Here is a 23,898-nt window from a genome sequence, read left to right as displayed (position 1 = left end):
CAAAAAACCCAATTCATATAGAACAAAACCTCCCACCACAGGCCCACTGGCTTGAAATTCAAAGCTTGCAAAGAATATTATGATGATCGTTCGAAAGAAATAAAACAGTAGGTAATGGAAAATACAGAGAGGAGATAAATTATTAGAAAGGCTGATAAATTATAACAAACAAATACACGAATAAAAAAAAATGTAAGTACATTCCCAAGGAAATAAGTAAATTATATATATATTATATATTATATATTATATATATATATATCACTATATATATATATAAATTAATTATATATGATATATATATATATATATTTCATTTTTCAAATTTTCGTTCTTCCAGTTCCCGAATTGGTAGAAATAGGAGATATAGTTGATCTCATCAATAATAACTCAGAAATTATCAAAGGGAAAGATTTTTGTATAGAAAGCCTATGACAGCAAAACAAAAATAAAGAAATAAATAAATAAAAATAAATAAATAAATAAATATAAATAAATAGCTAGATTGATAGATAGATAAAAAATAAATAAAAAAATAAATAAATAGATAGAAACATAGATAAATATATAAATAGATTGATAGATAGATAGGTAGATAGAGAAATAGATAGATAGATAGATAGATAGATAAACAAATAAAATATCTAGGGCTTCTTGAAGACCATACATCATAAATTAAAACGTTAGCGTTTCTTGAAAATTGCATATACATTTCAAATGTATCTGGTCAATTTTAGAGAATAGATGGCTAAGACAAACTTATTCCCCGCAGGTTTACATAGTGCAAGGTCTTATTTTCTTCTCATTTTCGATCGGGTGGCACCAAATGGAAAACGGAAAAGGGAAAAATTCTGGACAGTAAAAACTGCTGACTCAGAAGAGAACGAATTGAGAGAGGGAGGCAAGGTCCACTGCAAAGCTATTTCAGAGAGAGAGAGAGAGAGAGGAAGATAATGTTGTGAGTGATAGAGATAGATGTGTGAGTGCGTCTTTGTCTGCCATTGAGTGTGTGTGTGTGTGTGAGAGAGAGAGATGAAAAAATGGGAACAGATTGTGTGATGAGACTGTGTATTTGTCTGTCGTTACAAAACAGAGTAAAACAAAGAGAGAGAGAGAGAGATTGTGTGTGAGAGATAGACTGCATGTGAATCAGTCTGTCAGTGAGAGAGAGAGAGAGAGAGAGAGAAGATAATGTTGTGAGTGATAGAGACTAGATGTGTGAGTGCGTCTTTGTCTGCTGTCTGTCATTGAGTGTGTGTGTGTGTGAGAGAGAGAGAGAGAGAGAGAGAGAGAGAGAGAGAGAGATGAAAAAGGGGAACAGATTGTGTGATGAGACTGTGTATTTGTCTGTCGTTACAAAACAGAGAGAGAGAGATGAGAAAGAGGAGAGAGAGTAGGAGAGACTGTTATGCAGTCGTTGGTAAAACAGAGAGAGAGAGAGAGGAGAGAACTGTTTATGGAGTCGTTGTAAAACAGAGAGAGAGAGAGAGAATTGTGTGTGAGAAGATAAGACTGCATGTGGAATCAAGTCTGTCCAGTGAGAGAGAGAGAGAGAAGAAGAGAGAGATTATGATGGAGAAGGATAGACTTGCATGTTGAATCAGTCTGTTCAGTGAGAGAGAGACGAAGAGAGAGATTATGTGTGAGAGATAGGACTGCATGGTGAATCCAGTCAGTCCAGGTGCAGTAGAGAAGATGAGGAGAAGGAGGAGCAGAGCCCAGACTAACAAGACAAATCCCAGATACATTTCAATATTTTATTGCTCTAAAAACAAACAGCCAACAGACCGTTGAGTTTACATTGAGAAGACTTGACTAAATACAATAAAATGTTCATAATGAGATAAATAATAAAAACAATGATTAGAAAGACACAACTCCGAGAAGAAGGACTCAATAAAATGAAAAATAAACATCCAGTTCGGGGGAAAAAAATTCCCCATTGTTATATTTACATTATGTCTCTAACAGAGTTACGTCAACAAGGAACTTAATACGCAATTGATTAAACTGTACGGGTAGCCGTCGAATGCTCTCTCTCTCTCTCTCTCTCTCTCTCTCTCTCTCAAACTTCTGATGGTCCAAATTCTTTTTACTGATAAGCTTTAGATTTTGTCCCTTGTTATACTTCTCTCTCTCTCTCTCTCTCTCTCTCTCTCTCTCTCTCTCTCTCTGATGGTCCAAATTCTTTTTATAGATAAGCTTTAAATATTGTCCCTTGTTATATTTCTCTCTCTCTCTCTCTCTCTCTCTCTCTCTCTCTCTCTCTCTCCTCAGTCTTCTAAACGGGGATTCTCTCCTTCGAATTAAGAATTTTTCTGCTCTGCTGACTTTGCCTTCGCTTGGCACAGAGAGAGAGAGAGAGAGAGAGAGAGAGAGAGAGAGAGAGAGAGAGAGAGACAGACAGACAGACTCTTCCTAGTCTTGACAGGGAGGAAAAGATCGGACTGGCGTCTTAATTCCTGAAACTATCCCGTCCATTTCAAACAGTTTTGCTGCTTTTGTGTTTCGAGGGGAAATGACGATCCTGCTTCCTTTGTTCCATTATATCCTCTCTGTTCCTGGCTCTGGGAGAAATTCTGGGGGAAGAATTGTGAGTAATTCTGAGGGGAAATTCCGAGAGAAAATTTCTGAGGGAAAAATTCTGACGGGAAATTCTGAGGAAAAATTCTGATGGGAATTTCTGAGGAATTCAAATGAGGAATTCTGATAGGAAATTCTAAGGAATTTCTAAGGAGGAATTCTAAAGGAGCAGTTCTGAGGGAAGAATTCTGAGGAATTCTGAAGGTGGAATTCTGAGGGAGGAATCACGTCTGACGCAGTATTCAACGACAGTACTCTAAGGCAGGAGAAAATAAGGCAAAGAATGCTAGGAGTTAAGGGTACATGGAGAGAGAGAGAGAGAGAGAGAGACTAATACTGTCTACAGATCCTCCTCATTTAAGAATAATTGACTGGCAACGAGAAGAATGTTATAGCGTATATATATATATTATATATATATATATATATATATATATATATATATATATATATATATATATATATATATATATATAAAGCTTTCCCTAAAGTTACTCTATACATTTGCTGTGGTTGTTGTCGAGAGAACATCTGCTCTCTTCTTCGGAGTTTGAACTCTCTTAATAACACTTTTTCCCTCCAATCTTGATCTCTAATCTGCCACCTCATACTTCTCTCATATATGAAGCAACTGCACTTATTAGCGTCTGTGTGTCTTATGAAGACACATGCCAACGTCCCTCTCTCATTGCAGGGAAGGTCATTCATATATAGTAAACAATCATTCCTGGACTTCAGAAGCCATTTTCAATAATGTTTTCAAGAACTCGTGTCAGCCGGTTACGCAACAACCGACATAGACAGCTGTCGAAAGACGTTTCATTTCTCAGAAACGCCTACTTGATGTCGACCTCCAATAAATCTGTAAGCCCGAAGTCCTCTTGTCCCTTAGTGGGGCAGCGATTACAGCGGTCGTCTTAATCCATTAGTGAGGGGACGTCGGGGCGAACTGAATTCTCCAAGAAGATTTCTAAGCTTAGCAGACTCTTCTGCAATGAATGATGAGAGAAGCGATGTCCTCTCCGTTATTCATAATCATCGCCTCGATCTACCTACGCGGTAATGATTCGTCTTAATCCGCGTCGCTCTCTCCTGGGAGCTCGTTACAGTTGCGACGCGTTTTTTTCCTAAGTTATACCTGGCACGGATAGAAAACGGGAGCTCTGATTCCTATAATTAGTAGCCATCTTCTCTTCGTGTTTGTCAAACTTGGAGGAAATTATACAGCGTGATAATAACTATCTTGTTAACCGTTGGCATAACTCCCTGTAGAGGAATAGCGCCGGCAGTGAACCTCACGGAGCGCACTGTAGGCATTACTAAAAGTCCTTCGCAGCTACAGCAACCCCCCTTTAGGAAATATATATATATATATATATAATATATATATATATATATCATATTATATATATATATATAAATAAGTTTATTTGTTTTATGGTTTTTTTAACGCTGCAATGGAACCAGTGTGGTTATTCAGCGACGGGACCAACGGCTTTATGTGACTTCCGAACCACGTCGAGAGTGAACTTCTATCAACCAGAAATACACATCTCTTTCCCCTCAGTGGAATGTCCGAGAATCGAACTGGCGCCCATCGAGGAATTGGGCGTCCAATGTATTTCGCTGTGTTTATTACGAGCCCCTGGGGGTTAATTACAGTCGTCCGAATAAATATAACTTAAAATTCTTGTTCAGGAGGTAAAACTGCATAGAAAAACCGCAACTGCCATAGTCTAGGCCGCCGCAGAATACTTCTCGGTCTTTCCTGAAAAAAGGGAGAACGTCTGTCTAATAGAACCTACCTACCTACATTTAGAGAGAGAAGAAAGAGGAGAGAGAATTGTGACTGTAATACGTTTTATATAAATCTTTGGCCGGTGTTCCGTGAATAGGTAAGTAGGCCTATCTTTGATGGAGGGTAGATTCCATTCAGCTTGCTTTTCTTTCCTTTATTTATTTATTATTATCATCATCATCGGAGTCCAGTGATATGCCATTGATGGAGAGGGAGGAGGTTTCAGTATTATGTCACCGTTGTTCAGTATCTAAAGCATATATTGAATTTGGGGTTAATCTAAATTATCGATTCACATCGGTCTAGCTACCTAATCGCCGGTTTCCTTTCTCTCTAATTGGGAGATAACTATTGCAAAACCCACAAATAAACATGTTAGCTGCACATTTCATATTATTCGTAGTAACCCGGACACTCTATCTCTCTCTCTTGACGGAAAGGCGAGGAGGCTGTTTAGACGAGTCACTAGAGTAGATAATGAATACCATCGGCGCCTTCCCTCTGGAACACCCCCCCCCCATATCCGTGACCACTCCGACATCTCTCTTTTTTACGCGCCACCTCTCCCATTTGATAACTTTTTTTTTTTTTTTTTCCTTTTTTTTTATTCACCTTAAGTTTTGCCCTCATCATATCCATTTTTGTATTAGTATAATTGCTTTTTTTATACGATCTCGCCCCACATTTTGTCCTTGTTTAATTCGTGCGCAATTTGGACAATTAAAAGATGTACGGCTGAAACTTAGCCCGTAATCCTGTGACTTGATAAATATTGGCATGGCTCTCTCTCTCTCTCTCTCTCTCTCTCTCTCTCTCTCTCTCTCTCTCTCTCTCTCTCTCTCATATATATATTAATATATATATATATATATATATATATATATATATATATATATATATATATGCAATTTAAGTAAAGTAAGATGTTTGTTCAACTTACAGGCATTATTCCACTGGACATAGTGGAATAATGCCAGTAAGTTGAACAAGCATCTTACTTTACTTAAATTGCAAGATTATATATATATATATATATATATATATATATATATATATATATATGAATAACTTGATCACGAAGTATATAAAACGTGATGCTATGTATAAATAAAGGTTTTTTGCCACGAAGGAAGCAATGAAAAAGCGAAATAGCCAAGTACTTTCGGTCCTGTTCGGACCCTTTACTGAGGCATGGGTGTTGTTTACTGCTTGGAGCAAAGGTTCACTACCGCCCCTCCCTTCCCCCTCTAACATCCCCCCTCAGTAAAGGGTCCGAACAGGACCGAAAGTACTTGGCTATCTCGCTTTTTCATTTTTTCCTTCGTGGCAAAAAACCTTTATATATATATAAGTCTAAGTCAAAGTCAAAAACCTTTATTCCATTATAAAATGGTTATTCTGCTACATAACAATATAAATTATTTACATAAAATTCACAATAATTGGATTGTAAAAGTCTAGGATATATATATACATTCAAGTAAAATTTAAGAGATATTGCTTAAGTTTCCTTTTGAATAAATCAGAACTAACATCTATACATTTTCTTATTTCCAGAGGTAGTTTATTCCAGCAAGCTGGGCCACTTATTACCATCGAGCATGAACCCAAATCCGTTCGATAGCTGTCTACGTATTGATTTTCATTCTGCCTTGTTAATGCATTCCTACAGTTACCAACTGTAGGAAATGTGTAAAGCCAGTTGGGATATTCTTTTCTCAAACTTTTAAAAACAAAAACACAAACATCGTACATACACTTTTCTTTTAAGCAAAGTTTTGTATATTTTGAGCTTTTTCCATGTGCATATCATTAGTTACCCCCCATATCTTAATACAGTAGTTTATTACACTCAGGACCAGACTTTCCACAATCAAAGCTCGAGTAGTATCATCAAAGTAATCTTTTACTCTACTTAGATACATTAGAATGCCACTAACTTTTCTACTCAGCTCGTCAATGTGAGTACTGAATGTCATATACCTGTGCATGTGTAGACCTAGATTTTTCACATGTTGACTTATCTTTACTTCATCCCCATCGCATTTTATTACAATGTCCTCTGGAATTTTGCTAATATACTGTGAGCTACCCACAAACATGCACTGTGTTTTGGTGGCATTTAATAACAGCCCTTTTCTTAAAATATTTCTTAATTTTGAGCAATATTAGTTTCAGCTTTCACCAAACCCCTTTAAACAAAGGCATCTAGATTTTCTATTTGATCAGCCAAAAGAACTTGGGTGTCATCAGCATATTGAATTAGCAGGCAGTTTTTTATGTATTTAATCATATCATCAACGTAGATTAAAAACAGAATTGGGCCTAGGACAGATCCCTGTGGAACCCCAAATTCAACCTTTTCAATACAAGAATTTACGTCTCCTAATCTAACTACCTGACTCCTATCTCCCAAGTAATCCCGAAACCAGAAAGTATCAATGTGATGTTCCTTAAGAGATTTACACAATTCATCACGGTTGACACTATCGAATGCCTTTGATAGGTCGCATAAAATTAATTTGGAAACTTTTTTTCCATCAATCTTTTTATAAATTTCATCTGTTAATTTCATCAAAGCTGTTTCTGTTGATAAACCTTTACGGAATCCATGTTGAGTGTTAGAAATCAAATTATTTTTTTCTAGATGTTCCATTAACTGATTACACACAATCTTTTCCATTACTTTCGATAACACCGGAAGGACAGAAGCAGGTCTATAATTACCAGGGTCGTCCTTGTCTCCTTCCTTGTGAAGAGGGTTTACGAGGGGTTGTTTCCAAATAGAGGGGTATTTCCCAGTTACAATCGATGTATTTATGATAACCGTGATATAATATGCAATAACTATAAGGGAATCTTTTAGAAACTGGTAGGAATACCATCCGTCCCGTAAGCATTACTATTATTCAAGCTCTTAACTGTTAAAATTTAACAAAAAACACTTATTTTTACTTTAAATTTAAAATAATTTGTCCAGGCGCTTACTGGGCCTTCCAACAAAATTGCTTTTACTACGATAGCTTGTAGGCTAAAGAGTAAAGTTTACCAGCAATACTGACAATAAAATACACTTTATTGAGGGGGTAATAGAAAACGAACGTAAAAATCCAAATTTACTACAAGAAGTTACTTGCACACATCCTCGAATTATTGGCTGAGGGCACAGTCACATACACTTACAACTACCATTCAGACTCATAGCTAACCTTCACTCAAATGATAGTTAGAGGGAAAGTGTTAGGAGAAGGGAGAAAAACAGCTTCCGCACTAAGTCAGTAATAGGTGAGAGATTAAAGAAAGAAATTCTTAGCCTAACTGAACACATGAAAGTAAAGAGAACTCTTATTGGGCGGAGTACCAATTAGCAAATAACATTCGGTGGGGGAAGCGCAACAATACAAAACTCGAACCAAGAATTCGAGGCTCAAATGAACTGATAAAATATTGACAACAATTAATAAACAAATGTTTACTTTAATGGAGCCACGAGATAAAACTTAAGTAACTGATATTACAGCCCTCCACCAATAAGGAAAAAAAATTATTTTTTTTTTTAGAAAAAACTGAATTGTGAACTTACATTAAATATAATAAAAAATGGTAAACTTAAAGATAATTAATAGGAGTACCAAAGCAAATTCTAAACTATTAAAAAAAAAGGTGAACATAATTAGACTAACCATAATCTGAAATGAAAAATAATTAGACAATGCCAAAAAATATATTATATATATATATACATATATATATATATAATATATATATATATATATATATGTTGTTCGTTTCGCTTTTGCGAAAGACTGGTTGTCTTTTCTTACGACTGTATTTCGTAAGCATTACGAGTTCCTCTTTTCTTCTCTCCTACGTTGTATCTTAGTAGAGTGGTTCTTCATAGAATAAGGGAGAGAATATTCAAACGGCTAAAGTTGATAACCAGTATAACAACTTTATTTCTGATCTCCATTACAAGAGAGACAGTTCGGTCGTGAGACCCGTTCCGTTTGATCACTAGAAATGAACTGAAGTATTAGAGCATCACGTTGATAGCGATACTTAGCTATCTCAGCGATTCACATAAAAAACATTACGTAGTCCGCCGGCTCGGCTCGGAAGTTACAAGTTTCTGGCGCAGGTTAACAGGTCAACCGCTTCCCATGGAAGGTGTTATGAATAGTTGACAAAGCTGCAAAACGATGATGTTTTCAAACAAACTTAAACCAGGTACTGCAGGCATTGCATAGCCGTGATCTAGATTTGTCTTGGTCACGTAGGACGCTCCTAATTCGCCAATGACCCCTCAGGTCATGGAATTCTATTTACAGATATGTAATTATCTGTTCCTAAACATGTATTTATTACATTAGGCTCGGACAGCTACCATTCAAGCCTTAATAACAAAAGTTACTTTAAACATGGGTTCTTTAGGAGTGTGCTCGTAACATATATTTAGATATAATCATAACAAGTGATTAAATGTATAAAAAGGTTCTGTTACTACCCTTGTGGACATATTCATAAACAAAGAGAAATGCATGGAAAATATAGATCCATGTTTGATAATAATGATTATTGGGTACCAAAAAAAATCAAATGTTAACATGTATACATGATGATTATGGTAATAGGTAACCTGATTAAGAATTGCGGTTACTGGTAGATTACAAACATGATCATGGATAATTGTTGAAGAGTACTTGTCACTCCTTGTAATAGATAAATATAAATGTACAATGGTATAACAGTATAAGTGTGCACAGATTAACTATAGGGCTGGTATATTTTATTAGGTGCCCGAAAAATACTTTTAGGAGTATATTAATATATATATATTGGGCTACAATATTTTATTAGGTGCCCGAAAAAAATATTTTTAACTGTTCAAATGCAAAGGCTTGAGTCTTTCTTGTCCTACATATTGCCAGCGTACAGACCGCTTTTCACACACAACACAATTCCAGACAATTTTCCTAGGCAGCAAGTGAAATGGCCAGTTTCAAACGGCCCTGAATGTATACGCTTTTAACGCAACAGGTATGTCGTCTAGACGTGACATCTCGTTTCCTTGAAGATCCTTCTGTGTACGCCTCAACCTACGCCAAGCAAAGATGTTAACGGCGATAATCAATATAGCCGTCACGCTAAACACGGCCACCACATGTAGTAACGAAGATTTTCTCCTCCCTGCATAAGTCGGTAACGCGTGGTCCATCTCAGCCAGTTGCGTCAAACAATGAGCCACCAGCGCGTTGTATGGAGAGGTAGTGATGGGCGGATAATTGTTAGTCGCCCAGGTATAGTTCGCAAAATACGTCTTCTCATGTATTATCGTGTTGACCCTCTGACAGTGTAGTTTGTAGATGTCCCTGTACAGCCATCAGCTGCTACAAAGACTTGGGAATGGGCGGTGGTCCCGTCCAGGCATGCGACTTGAAAACCGTCTTTGTCGTATCGGATCCAGGAGCCATCATTCATTCTGTAATTGAACTTATTACTGTAAGAGGGATAAAGTTCTTTAGACAACCTTCGCGTGTATGGGAGAGAGAGCCGTTTAGCACTATGCCTAACTCACATGAATCCATTGATATAGGATAGAATTTTCAAAATAAAAAGAGTCAGCTGTACAAACTTTATTATTCATGGCTTCTGAACAGTGAGTGAGTTTATCTAAGTCTTTAATGACTGTAAATGATTTCCTACCAGGAGAAATCAGAACATGTCCCGTCAAATTGGATATTACTGGACTTGAGTTATTCGTCATGAAAGTTGGAAATGGTGCTATTTTGTATGATTGCCAAGCATCGGAAGAATCAAAAGGAATAGTGATCATAATCCTATAATTTTCAACGCTGACTGATATTAGGCTATAATAAAACTCTATTTTATGGGCATCTAATAAAGGAATATAACCTAGTCTCCCCGTCCATTCTCTAAAGTTAAAGTCAGATCCTTAATAGGCATAAGGTGTGGAGATAACACACCTTTTGTTGCTAACGTAATAGCTTCTACATAGTCCTTTGATTTCTCAATAAAATGTGATATTTTGATATGGATATGATCTATTTTCGAACTATAATAAGCTAACGTAGCCAGCAAGTGTTGAACTTCCATAATCTGATCGATATTACTAGAATGTTCGTTCACCAAACTCATTATTTGATTGATTGAGGATAACTGGCTGCAAAGTTCGGACAAAGCTAATTCGGTTTTGTGTTGCAAAAACTCAATTCTTTTATTTTGATTATTTATCTTAAGGCGATTTGAAATTCCTAAGCCCAGACTCGCAACAGATCCTAAGATGTTTAGTCCAGCCAAAATAAGCGGGTTGCGACGTTCGAGAGTATTGTGCCGCACAGACCACATCAGCAAGTCCCGAGCAAGTTCCTCTGCCTCAGCGGTTTTATTTTGTATGTCGTAAGATAACATTTCCGCGACGCTTAGGGTTTGAGCTAGCGAAATCTCTGAGTTAGCATGAAAATGACGTTGGTGCATGTCCCTCAAACGAAACAGCAAACCTCAACAGGTCATTCTTTAGTTAAGGACGTCATCTTCAGGCAAAAAGATAGCTTGCATATCCACTTCTATGACTATATTACTCGATACAATAAAAATGTCCCTGGTTCTTTCGATAATCGAGCCACGATTAAATTCTATTTCTTTCGACTTAGCGCTCTTTCCACACAACAAAGATGTCTGAACAAACAGTATCACTCCTAACAATAACAGATTCATTTTGGAAACCTGCAATGAGTAAAATATATGTAATAACTCATGTTAAAGAATATGTTTACATACAAATATGATATATATATATTATATATATAATAGATATTATATTATATATATATATTATTATAATATTATTTATATATATAGATAAAATTATTATACAAGTTTCATAATACAACCATTTTTTCCCTCACTCCATCTACCTTCTTTAGATTCTGATATGTGCCAATGGAACTATTCTCAATATCAGTGGGTTGGGATACATTTTTGAACCCTAAATCTTAGCCATTAATGTTTCTAAAATGTTAAAAACGGGCTTTCAAACTTAGGTGTCAGTTTGTAATTTAGACCTTTACGTACGTATACTTGTATGTATACCTTATCGCCCACGGCATATGTTCTAGTTGGCTTAGCTTATTTTATCATGATTTCTTTTCATTATAATTTGTGCTTCTTCTAGATGTCTTACGAAGTATATTATATCGACTTATGCTTGCATCCATAACATCCTTTAGAGGATTTGATAAATTAGTTGTAGGCGTTAATACATGGAAAGGTGTTCTAGCTGGGAGGGATACCGTACAGTGCCTCGTGCGGTGTCATTTTAATAGACACATGATATGAGTGATTAAGTGTGCTTAGTACCGCAGGTATGGCAATGTCCCAGTTGGGGTCTGCCCCCCCTAAGGTGACCCTTAAAATGTTTAAAACCTTAACGATTTGCCCTTTCCACTAGCCCATTAGACTCTGGGTGATAGATCATGGTATTGATTTTCTTTATGCAAAGGAATTCGCACAAGGAGTTAAGGAAATGATTATTGAACTCCCCGCCAGAGTCAGATATGATAGTGTGTGGAATTCCATGTTTACAAATGTAGCATTCGTAAAACTTTCTAGCGCACTCAACTGCGGTTTTTGTTTTAAGCGCTATCAGTTCTGTATATCGAGTCAAGGCATCTATGATTACTAGGAGGTGCTTATTTCCTCTGTCTGACTCGTAAAACCCTGTTAATAAATCTAAGTGTACTCTTTCAAAGGGTTGATTTGGCACGGGGTAAGCCCCTAGGCTGACAGGTGTCTTCGTGTGCCCTTTGTATTCTTGACAAGTGCGACAATTTGCTATGTGCTTTTTTATATCTGTAAGCATTGTATGCCAATGAAATAAAGATTTGGCTTTCTGTGACATTATGGAAAAAACCCGGGTGTCCATGCAGTGGATTTTCATGCAACCATTTTTTAAGACAGTGGGTATGAGTGAGATAGGTACCACCACCTGGTTGTTATTCAACTGTGGTGTGTTGCGGGTTTTCCTCGTCACGGATCTACACAGGATATTATCTTTGATTATATAATTCTGCTGCTTATACTTTATATATTCCTTTTCCTTCGGATTTCCGTTTAACGCATTTTATGATTTTTTCTATTTGCTGATCTTTTCTTTGTTCCGTCTGTAATAGTTCAGCACTCCAGCCCAGATCTTCCTGTTCAGATATAGTTTTAACAATGGGCGTGGAGGTTGAGATATCTATTAATTCAGCTAATGGCTCGGTACAAGATGACGAGGGGTTGCGTGATAATGCGTCAGCAATGATATTTGCTTTCCCAGGTAAATACCCGATCCTCGCGCCAAAGTCTTGGATGATCATGTGCCACCGAGTTCGCTTAGGGCTGTGACTAAAGCCTTTAAAGAAGTCGGTTAGGGGCTTATGATCAGTGAGAACCTTGACGGGATAACTGTATATTATGAACTTAAAATGCACTAGTGAATTAACAATAGCGAGCCCTTCCTTGTCTATTACTGCATATTTACTTTCGGAAGGTCTCAGTTTACGTGAATAAAAAGCTATAGGGAAAAACTGTTTATCATATTGTTGAAGCAATACCCCACCTACTCCTAGGTCTGAGGCGTCTGTTGCAATAAAGAATTCCTTACCGAAGTCAGGAAATTTCAAGATAGGAGAACTACACAGTTCATCTTTCAATTTATCGAACGCCTGTTGATGTTTTTCAGACCATATGAAATCTACGCCCTTCTTTATAAGATCGGTTAAGGGAGCGGCTATGATGGAGTAGTTCCTAATGAACTTCCTGTAATACCTGCTACACCCTAGAAATTGCTGTATTCCCTTGACGTTTGTAGGTATCGGGAAGTTACGGATAGCCGATACCTTATCATGGACTACTTTAAGGCCTTGACTAGACACCGTGAAACCTAAATAGACTAGTTTCTGTCTTAAAAAATTCACACTTACTTATCTTTACCCTTAAGGTTATGCTGCCTTAGTCTTTGTAGCACTATCTCTAATTTACGTAGATGTTCTTCTAAGTATTAGAAAAGATTACTAGGTCGTCCATATAGGCATGTAGGATATCTCCTAACAAGTCTCCAAACACAATGTTTATCATTCTAGTAAAGTTATAGGACACAACGTAAACCAAAAGGCATACCCAAAAATTCATAATGTCCCCTGGCTGTGCTGAAGGCAGTGTATGGGATACTCTCTTCTTCCAACGGAATCTGATGGAAGCCTGGGAATCGGTCAGGGATTGTTTCCTCATTTAAGCGACGAAAATTGACGCATATCCGCCAAGTTCGATCTTTTTTCGGTACTACTATTAACGGAAAATTATAAGGGCTGTTTGATTTCCTAATGACTCCTTCTTTTAGCATTTTACCTACTTCCCCAGTTATCTCATTCTGAAATTTCATAGGAAGTCTGTAAGAAGGTACATAGATTGACGTTTCTGTTTGTCCTTTAGTCCTTATTTGATGCTCCGATGACGTTCTGTTTTTCCTAAGGTTCCATCCGTAGTGGAAAAAACATCATGATATTCAGTTAAAAGATTCAAAAATTTCTGCTGAATTTCTTCTTCTTGAATGTCTTATTGATTTTATTTTTTATAGATTGCAAAAGGGATTCATCTGCAACTGATTGAGCGTGATTGATCTCAGCTACGGTAAGAATGCGATGTTTATAAACTTCCACATCCAAGATATGTTGATTTTTGTGGATTACTAAAGTGGTATTCAAATGATTACAGACTTCGATGTTACATTGTTGTAGTGAGCCGACTGTATAAATGGCTTGTGTGACGGATATCCGTGTGTTTTCAGAGTGTCGGAAAGGATTAACATTTCAGATCCCGGCAAGGTTTTCTTTACACGCGCTAATATGTTCAAAGTTACGTTCGCCTCGAGAGTTTGCGTGCAAGCTGATATTACGGGTGAGCGAGAATTCTGTTTGGGTTGCATGGATTATTTCTTGGTTTATGAGACAAGTGATTGGTTCTTCGATATATGTTACTACTCTGTCTGTCTCCTTATTATCTAAAACTGATTTTAGGGTATTAGAAGACTTATAGAATTTTCCTTTGATATACACGCCGTGTTTTGCAGGGGCTAAGGTAATATTTTGAGTGCCCATAGACGGGTATCCGATAATTACTGCGGGATACATATTAATGTTTTGTACAACGAAAAGGTTAAAGGTATCGGAAAACGTAGCCGCTTACCGACCTTGTACTGAACATGAGTTTACTCCTACCACATTTAATTCATTATTTCCTATACCCGAGAGTCTTACTCCGGACTTCTCTATAGGGAAGTTTGGAAAGAGTAAATGATGAGTCCTCAATCCATGATATTACGGTGGACTACCAGAATCAAAGAACAAAGTTAAATGACTTATGGTCCAAATTTACTGCATGTAAGGTTGGTCGTAACTCGTCTTGACTTATAATTGCGTGAATTTGTTGCAAATCTACGGGAACCTGCACAGATTTTTTGGATTCGGCCGTGTGTTTCATAGGAAAATCGATTGCCTCACAATGATCTGATAAATGATTAAACTGATTATTTGATACAAAAGATGTTGATATGGATGACCCAACATCGTCCTCTCCCCCCTTGGAGCTAACTACGTGGTATTTGCTTTGTTTAGCACTCCTAGAAAATCCGCTTGACCTTGCAAGTTCTGGCTAGACGGCCCAGGAACAGAGGTACCTGAAGCACGATTTGTTTGTTTTTGCTGTTGAGCAGCATTCCTGTTTGCTTGTTTGTTTTTATAGTACTGAGGACCCTTCTTTTTGATTTCATAGGCAACTGTTTGCGTGTTTTTAGGATTCTGCTGTTGATTCCGCGAGTAGCAACGATTATATGAATGTGTGGTACTGTTATGAATTGAACAAAAACGCGTCCGACAGTCTGAAATCATGTGACCTGGTCGTTTATCAGTATAAACAAACCATCCCTGCAGCTTGATTATTATTAACTTCGTCTACTTGTTGTGGCTTATCCTCATTTTTTGCAAAAGCTTGAGTAAGCAAGGGATCAAGGTCAGTACATTTAGACATGTGTTCTTTGATTTGTTTATACACATCCTGTTCCATACTGTCAGGCGTTAGCTTTTTAACAAAATACCGCACTAAAGCTACAGGCAACATGACTGCCATACAGATTAAATATACCAAGTGTATGAAAACTTTCACAGCGATATTGGATCTTGTAACCCACGTGGAGTTACGTAAGTTTTCCTGATGTTCATTTAGCCGGTCGGCAATTACTGCCTCCCGTTCTACAACACTAGGCTGAGCCATAGAAGCTTGTTTACGCGTAGAACTCGAAGAACCCATAACTATATTTACCTCCAGGACCTTGAACAGGAAAAATTAGTGTCCTGAACCAAGTTAATTTTACTTCTGGGTTTTTGGTTTTATATGTGTTTCCTCTTGTATGCGTGTTTTTTCCGACTGATACGATTCCTAACTGTTTCACTAGCACTGTATAGATACGAACGTCCACTGCGCAAACGCATATTCAATATAAAATAAAAATGTGTTGCAAATAATAGGAAAATCCCACAAAAAAGATAATATAAGTACAGATAATTTGATAAAGATATTATACGGAGAATTCCTGCAAGAAAACGATTAGCAACAACGAGGAAAAAAAAAGTCTGCGGGCGAGAACTCGTAGTTGAAGATTGATTCCTGTAATGAATGAAGATTAAGACTATATAACTCACCCCCAGAATACTGGACGATCGACTCCTGATGAACAACACTTCACTGAGAAAAAACCTGAATAGATAAAATTCTACTTAGCTCTGGTTTATATGGGGAAGGATTGTTGACATCCGATGACGTCACAGTTTCTCTCTCTCTCGCGTCGGAAGTCGTGATGATGTCACAGTCTCCTCTCGTCCTTGCGTTGCATGAAGAGGTCCAAGTCTTGATGACGTCACGGTTCTTGGCCTATCCCTCCACGTCCTTGCTTGTGATGCGGGTTGGGTTTCCTTTATTTGTTTCTTCTTTCTGTTGATGTTCGATGCTGCTCCGCGTCCGGTTTTGATTCTTGGAGTTATGTGATAACATCACTCAAACGTCGATGTTGATGCTTGTATGCTTCTCAAATGAAGGACATATCTTCGTCTTCATAGAATGTTTACAGTTGCGTTGATTGAAGATCCCGTTTCCTCAGTTTATTATTGACTTAAAGCTGGAAGTTGATGTTTCAAGTTCTTCGGTCGGCTGATATGGTTCTTGTTAATGTTAGTCTTCTTAGATGCTGCCACCATTGTTGTTTCGTTTTCGCCTTTTGACGAAAGACTGGTTGGTTTCTTTTCTTTACGACTGTATTTCGTAAGCATTACGAGTTCCTCTTTTCTTTTCTCTCCTACGTTGTATCTTTAGTAGAGTGGTTCTTCTTAGAATAAGGGAGACGATTCAAACGGCTAAGTTGATAACAGTATAACAACTTTATTTCTGATCTCCATTACAAAAGAGACAGTTCGGTCGTGAGACTGTTCCGTTTGATCACTAGAAATGAACTGAAGTATTAGAGCATCACGTTGATAGCGATACATTAGCTATCTCAGCGATTTCACATAAAAAAACATACGTAGTCCGCCAGCTCGAAGTTACAAGTTTCTGGCGCAGGTTAACAGGTCAACCGCCGCTTCCCATGGAAGGTGTTATGAATAGTTGACAAAGCTGCAAAATGATGATGTTTTCAAACAAACTTAAACCAGGCTACTGCAGGCATTGCATATCGTGATCTAGATTTGTCTTGGTCACGTAGGACGCTCCTAATTCGCCAATGACCCCTCAGGTCATGGATTCTATTTACAGATATGTAATTATCTGTTCCTAAACATGTATTTATTACATATATATATATGTGGGGGTTTCTTTAAGCCCACATCGTGCAGGAAGGTAAAGGAATTGAGGAGAGTGCCTGGCTCAAGGAAACACCATGTTTTTGTTGTGAAACTCTAATTTTATTAAAACAACTTAACTCTTAAGTAAACATAGTAACTCTTAAGTAAACATAGTAACAGGTACATTGTGCAAATTTAGTTGCCAAATTCATATTCGTAAATGTGTTGACTTGTAAATATCAAATACTAAATTACTTGTATGTACTTCAATATACACTTCAAGTAAGAAAAACAGGAGGAAACACTTAATAAACAAAAAAACATTGGAACCTGAGTGTATGAAAGAAAATGGCAGTGCTATTTCAGGTACACTGTAAGAAAACTTCTCTCAAGTAAATATGCAGGCAAAACACCTTTCTAAATTCAACATTCTCCCGGCAATAGGGACGAAGCCACCTATTAAAGAGCACAACTTAGACCTTATCTAAATTATATCCGACAGAAAAATCCCAATGAAAATTAGTATTGTAGTTTCACAAACTAACAATCACAATGAGTTTTACCTGACATGCACAACTGCATGATTTTCAGTGACTTTATAAATCTAACTTAGTAGGGGGCTTAAGTACTCTACCAGACTTAGACCTAGGAAGTACATCATCATCACTCACAGTATGCATGGGCATTTGGGGATTATCACATATATCTCTATCAAGATCACCACAGGATGCATCAGCAGTAATCAGATCTTCAGATCTACCTACTTCTAGATCATACAATCTTTGAATGGGTCTAGTCATCTCTCCCCTTTTAGATTTGAGCCTTACACTTCTTACAAGTCCATCTTTACCTTTAGACACATCTACAATAACCCCAAGAGGCCACTTCAATCTAGGAATGTTATCCTCTTTTATCAACACAAGGTCACCCTTAGACAAATCACATTTCTTATTGAATCCTTTTACAACTTGAGGCAAATTAGTTATATAATTGTTACTCCAAAGTCTCCAAAAATGTTCTAGCTTCTGGTTTCTTACAACTTCTCTTTCATTCAAGTCCCTGGAAGTCACCTTACATGGCTCTACATTTATTAAGGATTTACAGTGTGGGGCTCGTCCTAGGATAAAATGTGAAGGAGTGAGATAGTGAATGGAATCAGGTTCATCACTCGCATAAGTCAATGGTCTAGAATTAATTATTGATTCTATTTCTACTAGTATAGTTTCTAATTCACTCTTACTTACATAGTTCAGATTTAGTGTCTTTCTCAAAGCAAGCTTAACTGACCTAATGAGCCTCTCCCACCAGCCGCCCCACCAGGGAGCACGAGAGGCTATAAAGTTCCATTTGGGAGCCAAGTGGCTATACATCCTTTGTACCTCATACTTAGCAGCTACAAAAGTCTTTGCATTATCTGAATATATGACACTAGGTAAACCTCTCCTGGCAACAAATCTTCTTATAGCCAATAAGCAGTCAGACAAGGACAAAGATTCTGTAAGCTCTAAGTGTAAGGCTCGTACAACACCACAAGTGAACAACAATACATAAAATTTTCTTACTAGGACAATCGGCACAAAAGAGAGGGCCTGCATAATCTAAGCCTGTTACATCAAAGGGTGGAGAAGACCTTACTCTTTCTTTGGGTAATGGAGTCACAGGTTGACTGCAAGGTTTTGAATCATGCCAACGGCAACTTAAACATTCCTTCATTACTGTCTTAGCTAATCTCCTCATTATAATATAATCCAAAAGCTATTCCGTAGGGATTGAAATTACAGTATCCACACCTGCATGCTTCAAAAACTCATGCTGAAATCTGATCAACAACTTAGCAAATTGACCATTGGGAATTATGACAGGATGTTTAGTGTCATAGTCTAAGTTAGAGAACTCAAGACGACCCTTAATTTTTGATAATCTTTTATCATCTAGAAAGGGGTCAAGATATCTTAATTTAGACCATTGAGGAATAGCCTTGTTACCTAAAAGTGCCTTTATTTCTCACGGAAAACACCTTCTCTTTGGATGCAGCTAATCAACTTCAATTTAGCAAAATCAATCTCTTCAGTAATGAGAGGGCCCTCCACTTTGTTTTGACTAATTTTACAATTTCTGATAAATCTTAAGACATAAGCTGTAACTCTTAACACCTTGCTTAATTTACTGAATCGATCTAAATCTATCAAAGGGTTTTCTGGCACTCCTTGTACATTGAGACAGGCAACAGTACTTTCTGTGCTTATTTCTTCTTTATCTTTAACAACTGTGTTACCTTCCCTTTCCTGGTATAGGGTGTCTTTTAACATACTAGGCCCATAGAACCACACAGTAATATCCACAAGATTGTCCGCCAAAAGACCTCGTTGTTATCAGGTCAGCTGGATTGTCCTTGCATCCACAATGTTGCCAGCAACTTGGAGGTGTTAACTCTCTGATTTCCTTTACCTGATTAGCTACAAATATGTCCTTCTTACTAGCATCTTGAATCCATGACAGAGCAATGGTAGAATCTGTCCAACACCTAACTCTAACACTGTTATCTAGGTTAAGGGCATTCTTCACAAAGTTGACTAATCTTGAACACAAAAGAGATCCCATGAGTTCTAACCTCGGCAATGTAATTGTCTTTATGGGGTGGGGCAACTCTTGACTTAGAGATACTAATGACACCTTATATGAGCTTTTCTCCACAGGTACTCGCAGGTACACACAAGCCCATAGCCCTTTTGCAGAAGCATCACCAAACCCATGTAGCTCCATATGACTAAGCTTCTCCCAGGCTTTTGTGGAAAATAACATCTATCTATCTGAAAATTCTTAAAATGTTGACTACTAAGGAGCCATCTCTGAAACTTAAGCTTCAACTCTGATGGCATTTCTTGATCCCAAGTCAGACCCAGTTTCCAGAGTTCCTGAAAAAGTATCTTGCCATACATAACATATGGACTAATTAATCCTAAAGGATGAAAAATCTTAGCTATCACACTAAGGATGCTTCGCTTAGTAGAGACTACTTCTACAATAGAATCTGAGGTTATGCCATCAAAGGAGAAACTGTCATGTGAGTTACACCACTTAAGGCCTAATACAGTATTACGTTCATCAGAATTTATAAAGGGTACCTTGTCACATAACTGAGAAGTAATCAGCAAACTATTTAACACAAGCTTTGTAAGCTCCATACTAGCATCAGCAAAAATGCTACGGGCTTCACAAAAATTATCAGCTGCTTCTACAGCAAAATCTGCACCACTCAACCAATTGTCTGTATACATGTTAGCATTCAAATCTTGCACTACACTAGTGGGGGGATACTTATCCAAATGATGTTTGATATGGCATTTCACTCGCTGTGTTACCAAAGGGTACATGTGTGAATCTCGTGCCGTATTGTACCATCGTCTCTTGGCCACAAAAATCTATGAACATCTCTGTCTTTCTCTTGTACACTAATTTGCAGAAATGCCTTTCTTATATCAGATCAGCTGTAACAGCAATGGGCCAAACGAAACGAAAGGAATGGAGCATCTCAACCAAGTCAGGGTTGAGTGAGGGGCCTGAGGACAAACAGTCATTCAATGATACACCATTGTAACAAGAGGCAGAGGCATCAAACACAGGCCTTATCTTAGTGCTTGAACTGCTTAACTTCACTACTGGACAATGAGGCATATAGTACACAGGATTCACGCCTGAAATTTCCTGCCTTGGTACCTCTTCTTCTATCATGTGATCAGACTCATAACTATCAAACACTTTTTGATACTCTTTCTTAAGCTCCTTATTTTGTTCTAACTTAACCATTAGCTTACTTAACCTTTTATGGGCTATGACTTCATTATTCAAAAGTTTTTCTTTAGCAGAATCATCCTTCCATGGCAGTGCAACCTCATAGCGACCATTCACAAACTTCACAGTACTCTCAAATTCTTTGAAAACTTTAGTTTCACTATAACTTTCAACAAGTTCCCTAGGCTTAACCCCTACAGTTTCCAGATCCCAAAACTTACACAAATCTGAATCTGAAACAGAGGATATACACAATAATTGTGGTACAGAATACATACAAGTGCGAGTGGTTTCATACAGCCTGCCACTCAAGACATAACCAAAGACAGACTTCATGCTACAACATGGTTAATTTGGAAGGCATCTACAGGAGAAAGCAGTGCCCAGTAGAAGTCTAGACCAATCAGTATATCAATCTCAATGGGAGAATCATGGTAATCATCAGCTAATGCAACATGAGAAAAAAGAGTTAAGCACTGAATATGGTACAACAGGCCTAACCAAGGGCTGACATATTCTGGGAATCTCCGCAGCAACGATAGGTACCATTTTCTTGTCATAGTCCCACAACTTTAACTCATAAACATTTATGTGTTCATTTTTTCCACTACTATGACCCCCCAAAACTAGAATATGGCATAGGTGCACTAGTGATCCACTGTGGTTTACACTTCTTCACAAATTTGCTACTAACATATGATCAGTCTGCACCATTATCAAACATTACCTGAGCAATGACAACAGTACCATCACTACCACTCACTTGAACTTTGGCTGTCTGTAAAATGGTACAGTTACAACCTTGCCCTGTCAGAAGTGCCACATCACCAGGCTTGTCACTGCCAACAGCACATACCTTTGCTTCACGTTCTTCCTTCTTTAGGTTAATTTCCAGCCTAACACCACACATTAAGGTAGAGTGGGCACCGTTACACTTTGTACACCTTGTACGAGCTTTACACTCTCTTGGCATGTGTCCACTCTTCAAACACTTGAAACATAGGCCTAAACTTCTTATTTTTCACCTTGCTCTTTACTGTTTTCTTGCTTGGACGAAGCATGAAGGGCTGAGGCTGAGTACACCTTGTCTTTAGAACCCTTACTTTCAATTTTCTTTTCTTCACTACTACTCTTTCCCTTAAAGACTTCAGACCTTTCTAATCTTGAAATTTCCTCTTCTAAGAATGTCAATAACCAATCTAAATCACTCTCATGTCCATCACCATCCCTGGCCCACTCTAGCCGCAGTTCACTGGGCAAACGAGAGGGGATGATAGGTGTAAGAAACACTTCACACTGTTTTCCACAGCTGTGCTACACCCTTTGGTCCGCTAGCATTAATGTTGACCTGACCATTTAACAATGCCTGGACATGAGCAAAAATAATCCTTTCTGGCTTGTAGTAGCGTTCCTTCAGTAAATTGCAAGCAACCGGGTAATTAGCACTGGTATGGGCTAGTCCCTTCATTACATTCTTGGCATCTCCCTCCAGCAAAGACAGCAAATAGGTGAACTTACTGATCACTGGAAGATCTGTTGCATCGATGTGGGAAGTATATTGATCCCAGAAGGACTGCCATTGGGTCACTTCGCCACTAAACTTTGGCAGTTTCAGCTTGGGTAACTTGACGTTGGTGACATCTGATTCTTGAGATGAAGACTGTCCACTTACTATACTGCCAGCTTTAGAACCAGAACCCGCTGCTGCTGCTGCTAACTTACTTATCTGGTCTTCAGCTTGTATCCTAGGCTGCACACTTTTTGTTCTAAACTTATGGGCTTCATCCAAAAGTTGTTCTAGTTCTTCAGCTACATAAATTTCTATTGCTTCTTGGACTTCATCCAACTTAGCTAGTCTTTGGTCGTATTCCTTGATGGCGTACTCAAATTGACTAATGGTTGTGGTGGACTCCAGAGGGTCACTCAGAACCTTGGAAGCTCTCGTCACCCACCCTCGACATGTCATCCTTGTCCTCTTTAACTTCTCCATTATCTTCACTGCACAACTTACTTAGCTATATTCTTAGAGGGAGTGTTCACGGGGTCTGGGCACCAAAATATGGGGGTTTCTTTAAGCCCACATCATGCAGGAAGGTAAAGGAATTGAGGAGAGTGCCTGGCTCATGGAAACACCATGTTTTTGTTGTGAAACTCTAATTTTATTAAAACAACTTAACTCTTAAGTAAACATAATAACAGGTACATGTGCAAATTTAGTTGCCAAATTCATATTCATAAATGTGTTGACTTGTAAATATCAAATACTAAATTACTTGTACTTCAATATACACTTTAAGTAAGAAAAACAGGAGGAAACACTTAATAAACAAAAAACAAAAAAACATTGGAACCTGAGTGTATGAAAGAAAATGGCAGTGCTATTTCAGGTACACTGTAAGAAAACTTCTCTCAAGTAAATATGCAGAAAACCACCTTTCTAAATTCAACAATGTATATATATATATACTATATTAAATATATAAGATAATATATATATAATATATATATATATATATATATAGATATATATATATATATATATACTATATAATATATTTATATATATATATATAATATATATATCATATATATAGATATATATACATACAAAGTAAACACTAATGACCATTCACTCTCATAAATCCTAGACAAAGCATCAGGCACAATATTCTATCTGCCGTCAATATGCTTAATAATAAGGTTGTACTCCTGGAGTACTAAACTCCATCTAAGTATTCGTAAGCTTTTGTTCTTAAAACGGTTAATGAAAATCAATGTGTTGTGATCCATGTAAACTTCTATTTGGGAGAAGTGATTTGATAAATAAATGTTAAA

The 23,898-nt window shown here is 37.5% G+C and overlaps 3 protein-coding genes across 3 annotated transcripts in view; 1 reads left to right on the top strand and 2 right to left on the bottom strand.

The window, feature by feature from the left end:
• Positions 1 to 23,898, top strand: part of LOC135199290 (gastrula zinc finger protein XlCGF7.1-like) — a 170,237-nt gene that overhangs the window by 77,322 nt on the left and 69,017 nt on the right. The window lies entirely within an intron of this gene.
• On the bottom strand, positions 17,868 to 18,866 carry LOC135198993 (uncharacterized). Its single transcript, XM_064226909.1, has one exon. It carries the CDS (start codon positions 18,864 to 18,866, stop codon positions 17,868 to 17,870), a length of 999 nt encoding a protein of 332 aa, XP_064082979.1.
• On the bottom strand, positions 20,746 to 21,399 carry LOC135198992 (uncharacterized). Its single transcript, XM_064226908.1, has one exon. The coding sequence runs from the start codon at positions 21,397 to 21,399 to the stop codon at positions 20,746 to 20,748; it is 654 nt and encodes a 217-aa protein (XP_064082978.1).

This window comes from Macrobrachium nipponense, chromosome 25 (assembly GCF_015104395.2).
Source record: "Macrobrachium nipponense isolate FS-2020 chromosome 25, ASM1510439v2, whole genome shotgun sequence".
In the NCBI taxonomy this organism is placed as follows: Eukaryota; Metazoa; Arthropoda; class Malacostraca; order Decapoda; family Palaemonidae; genus Macrobrachium; species Macrobrachium nipponense.
Note: the sequence above shows the minus strand (reverse complement) of the source record. Positions and strands in the feature narration are given on the sequence as shown.

Excerpts from the sequence above, each read along its gene's own strand:
- LOC135198993 (XM_064226909.1), bottom strand. The coding sequence starts at position 18,866 with ATGCAGGCCCTCTCTTTTGTGCCGATTGTCCTAGTAAGAAAATTTTAT.
- LOC135198992 (XM_064226908.1), bottom strand. The coding sequence starts at position 21,399 with ATGAAGTCTGTCTTTGGTTATGTCTTGAGTGGCAGGCTGTATGAAACC.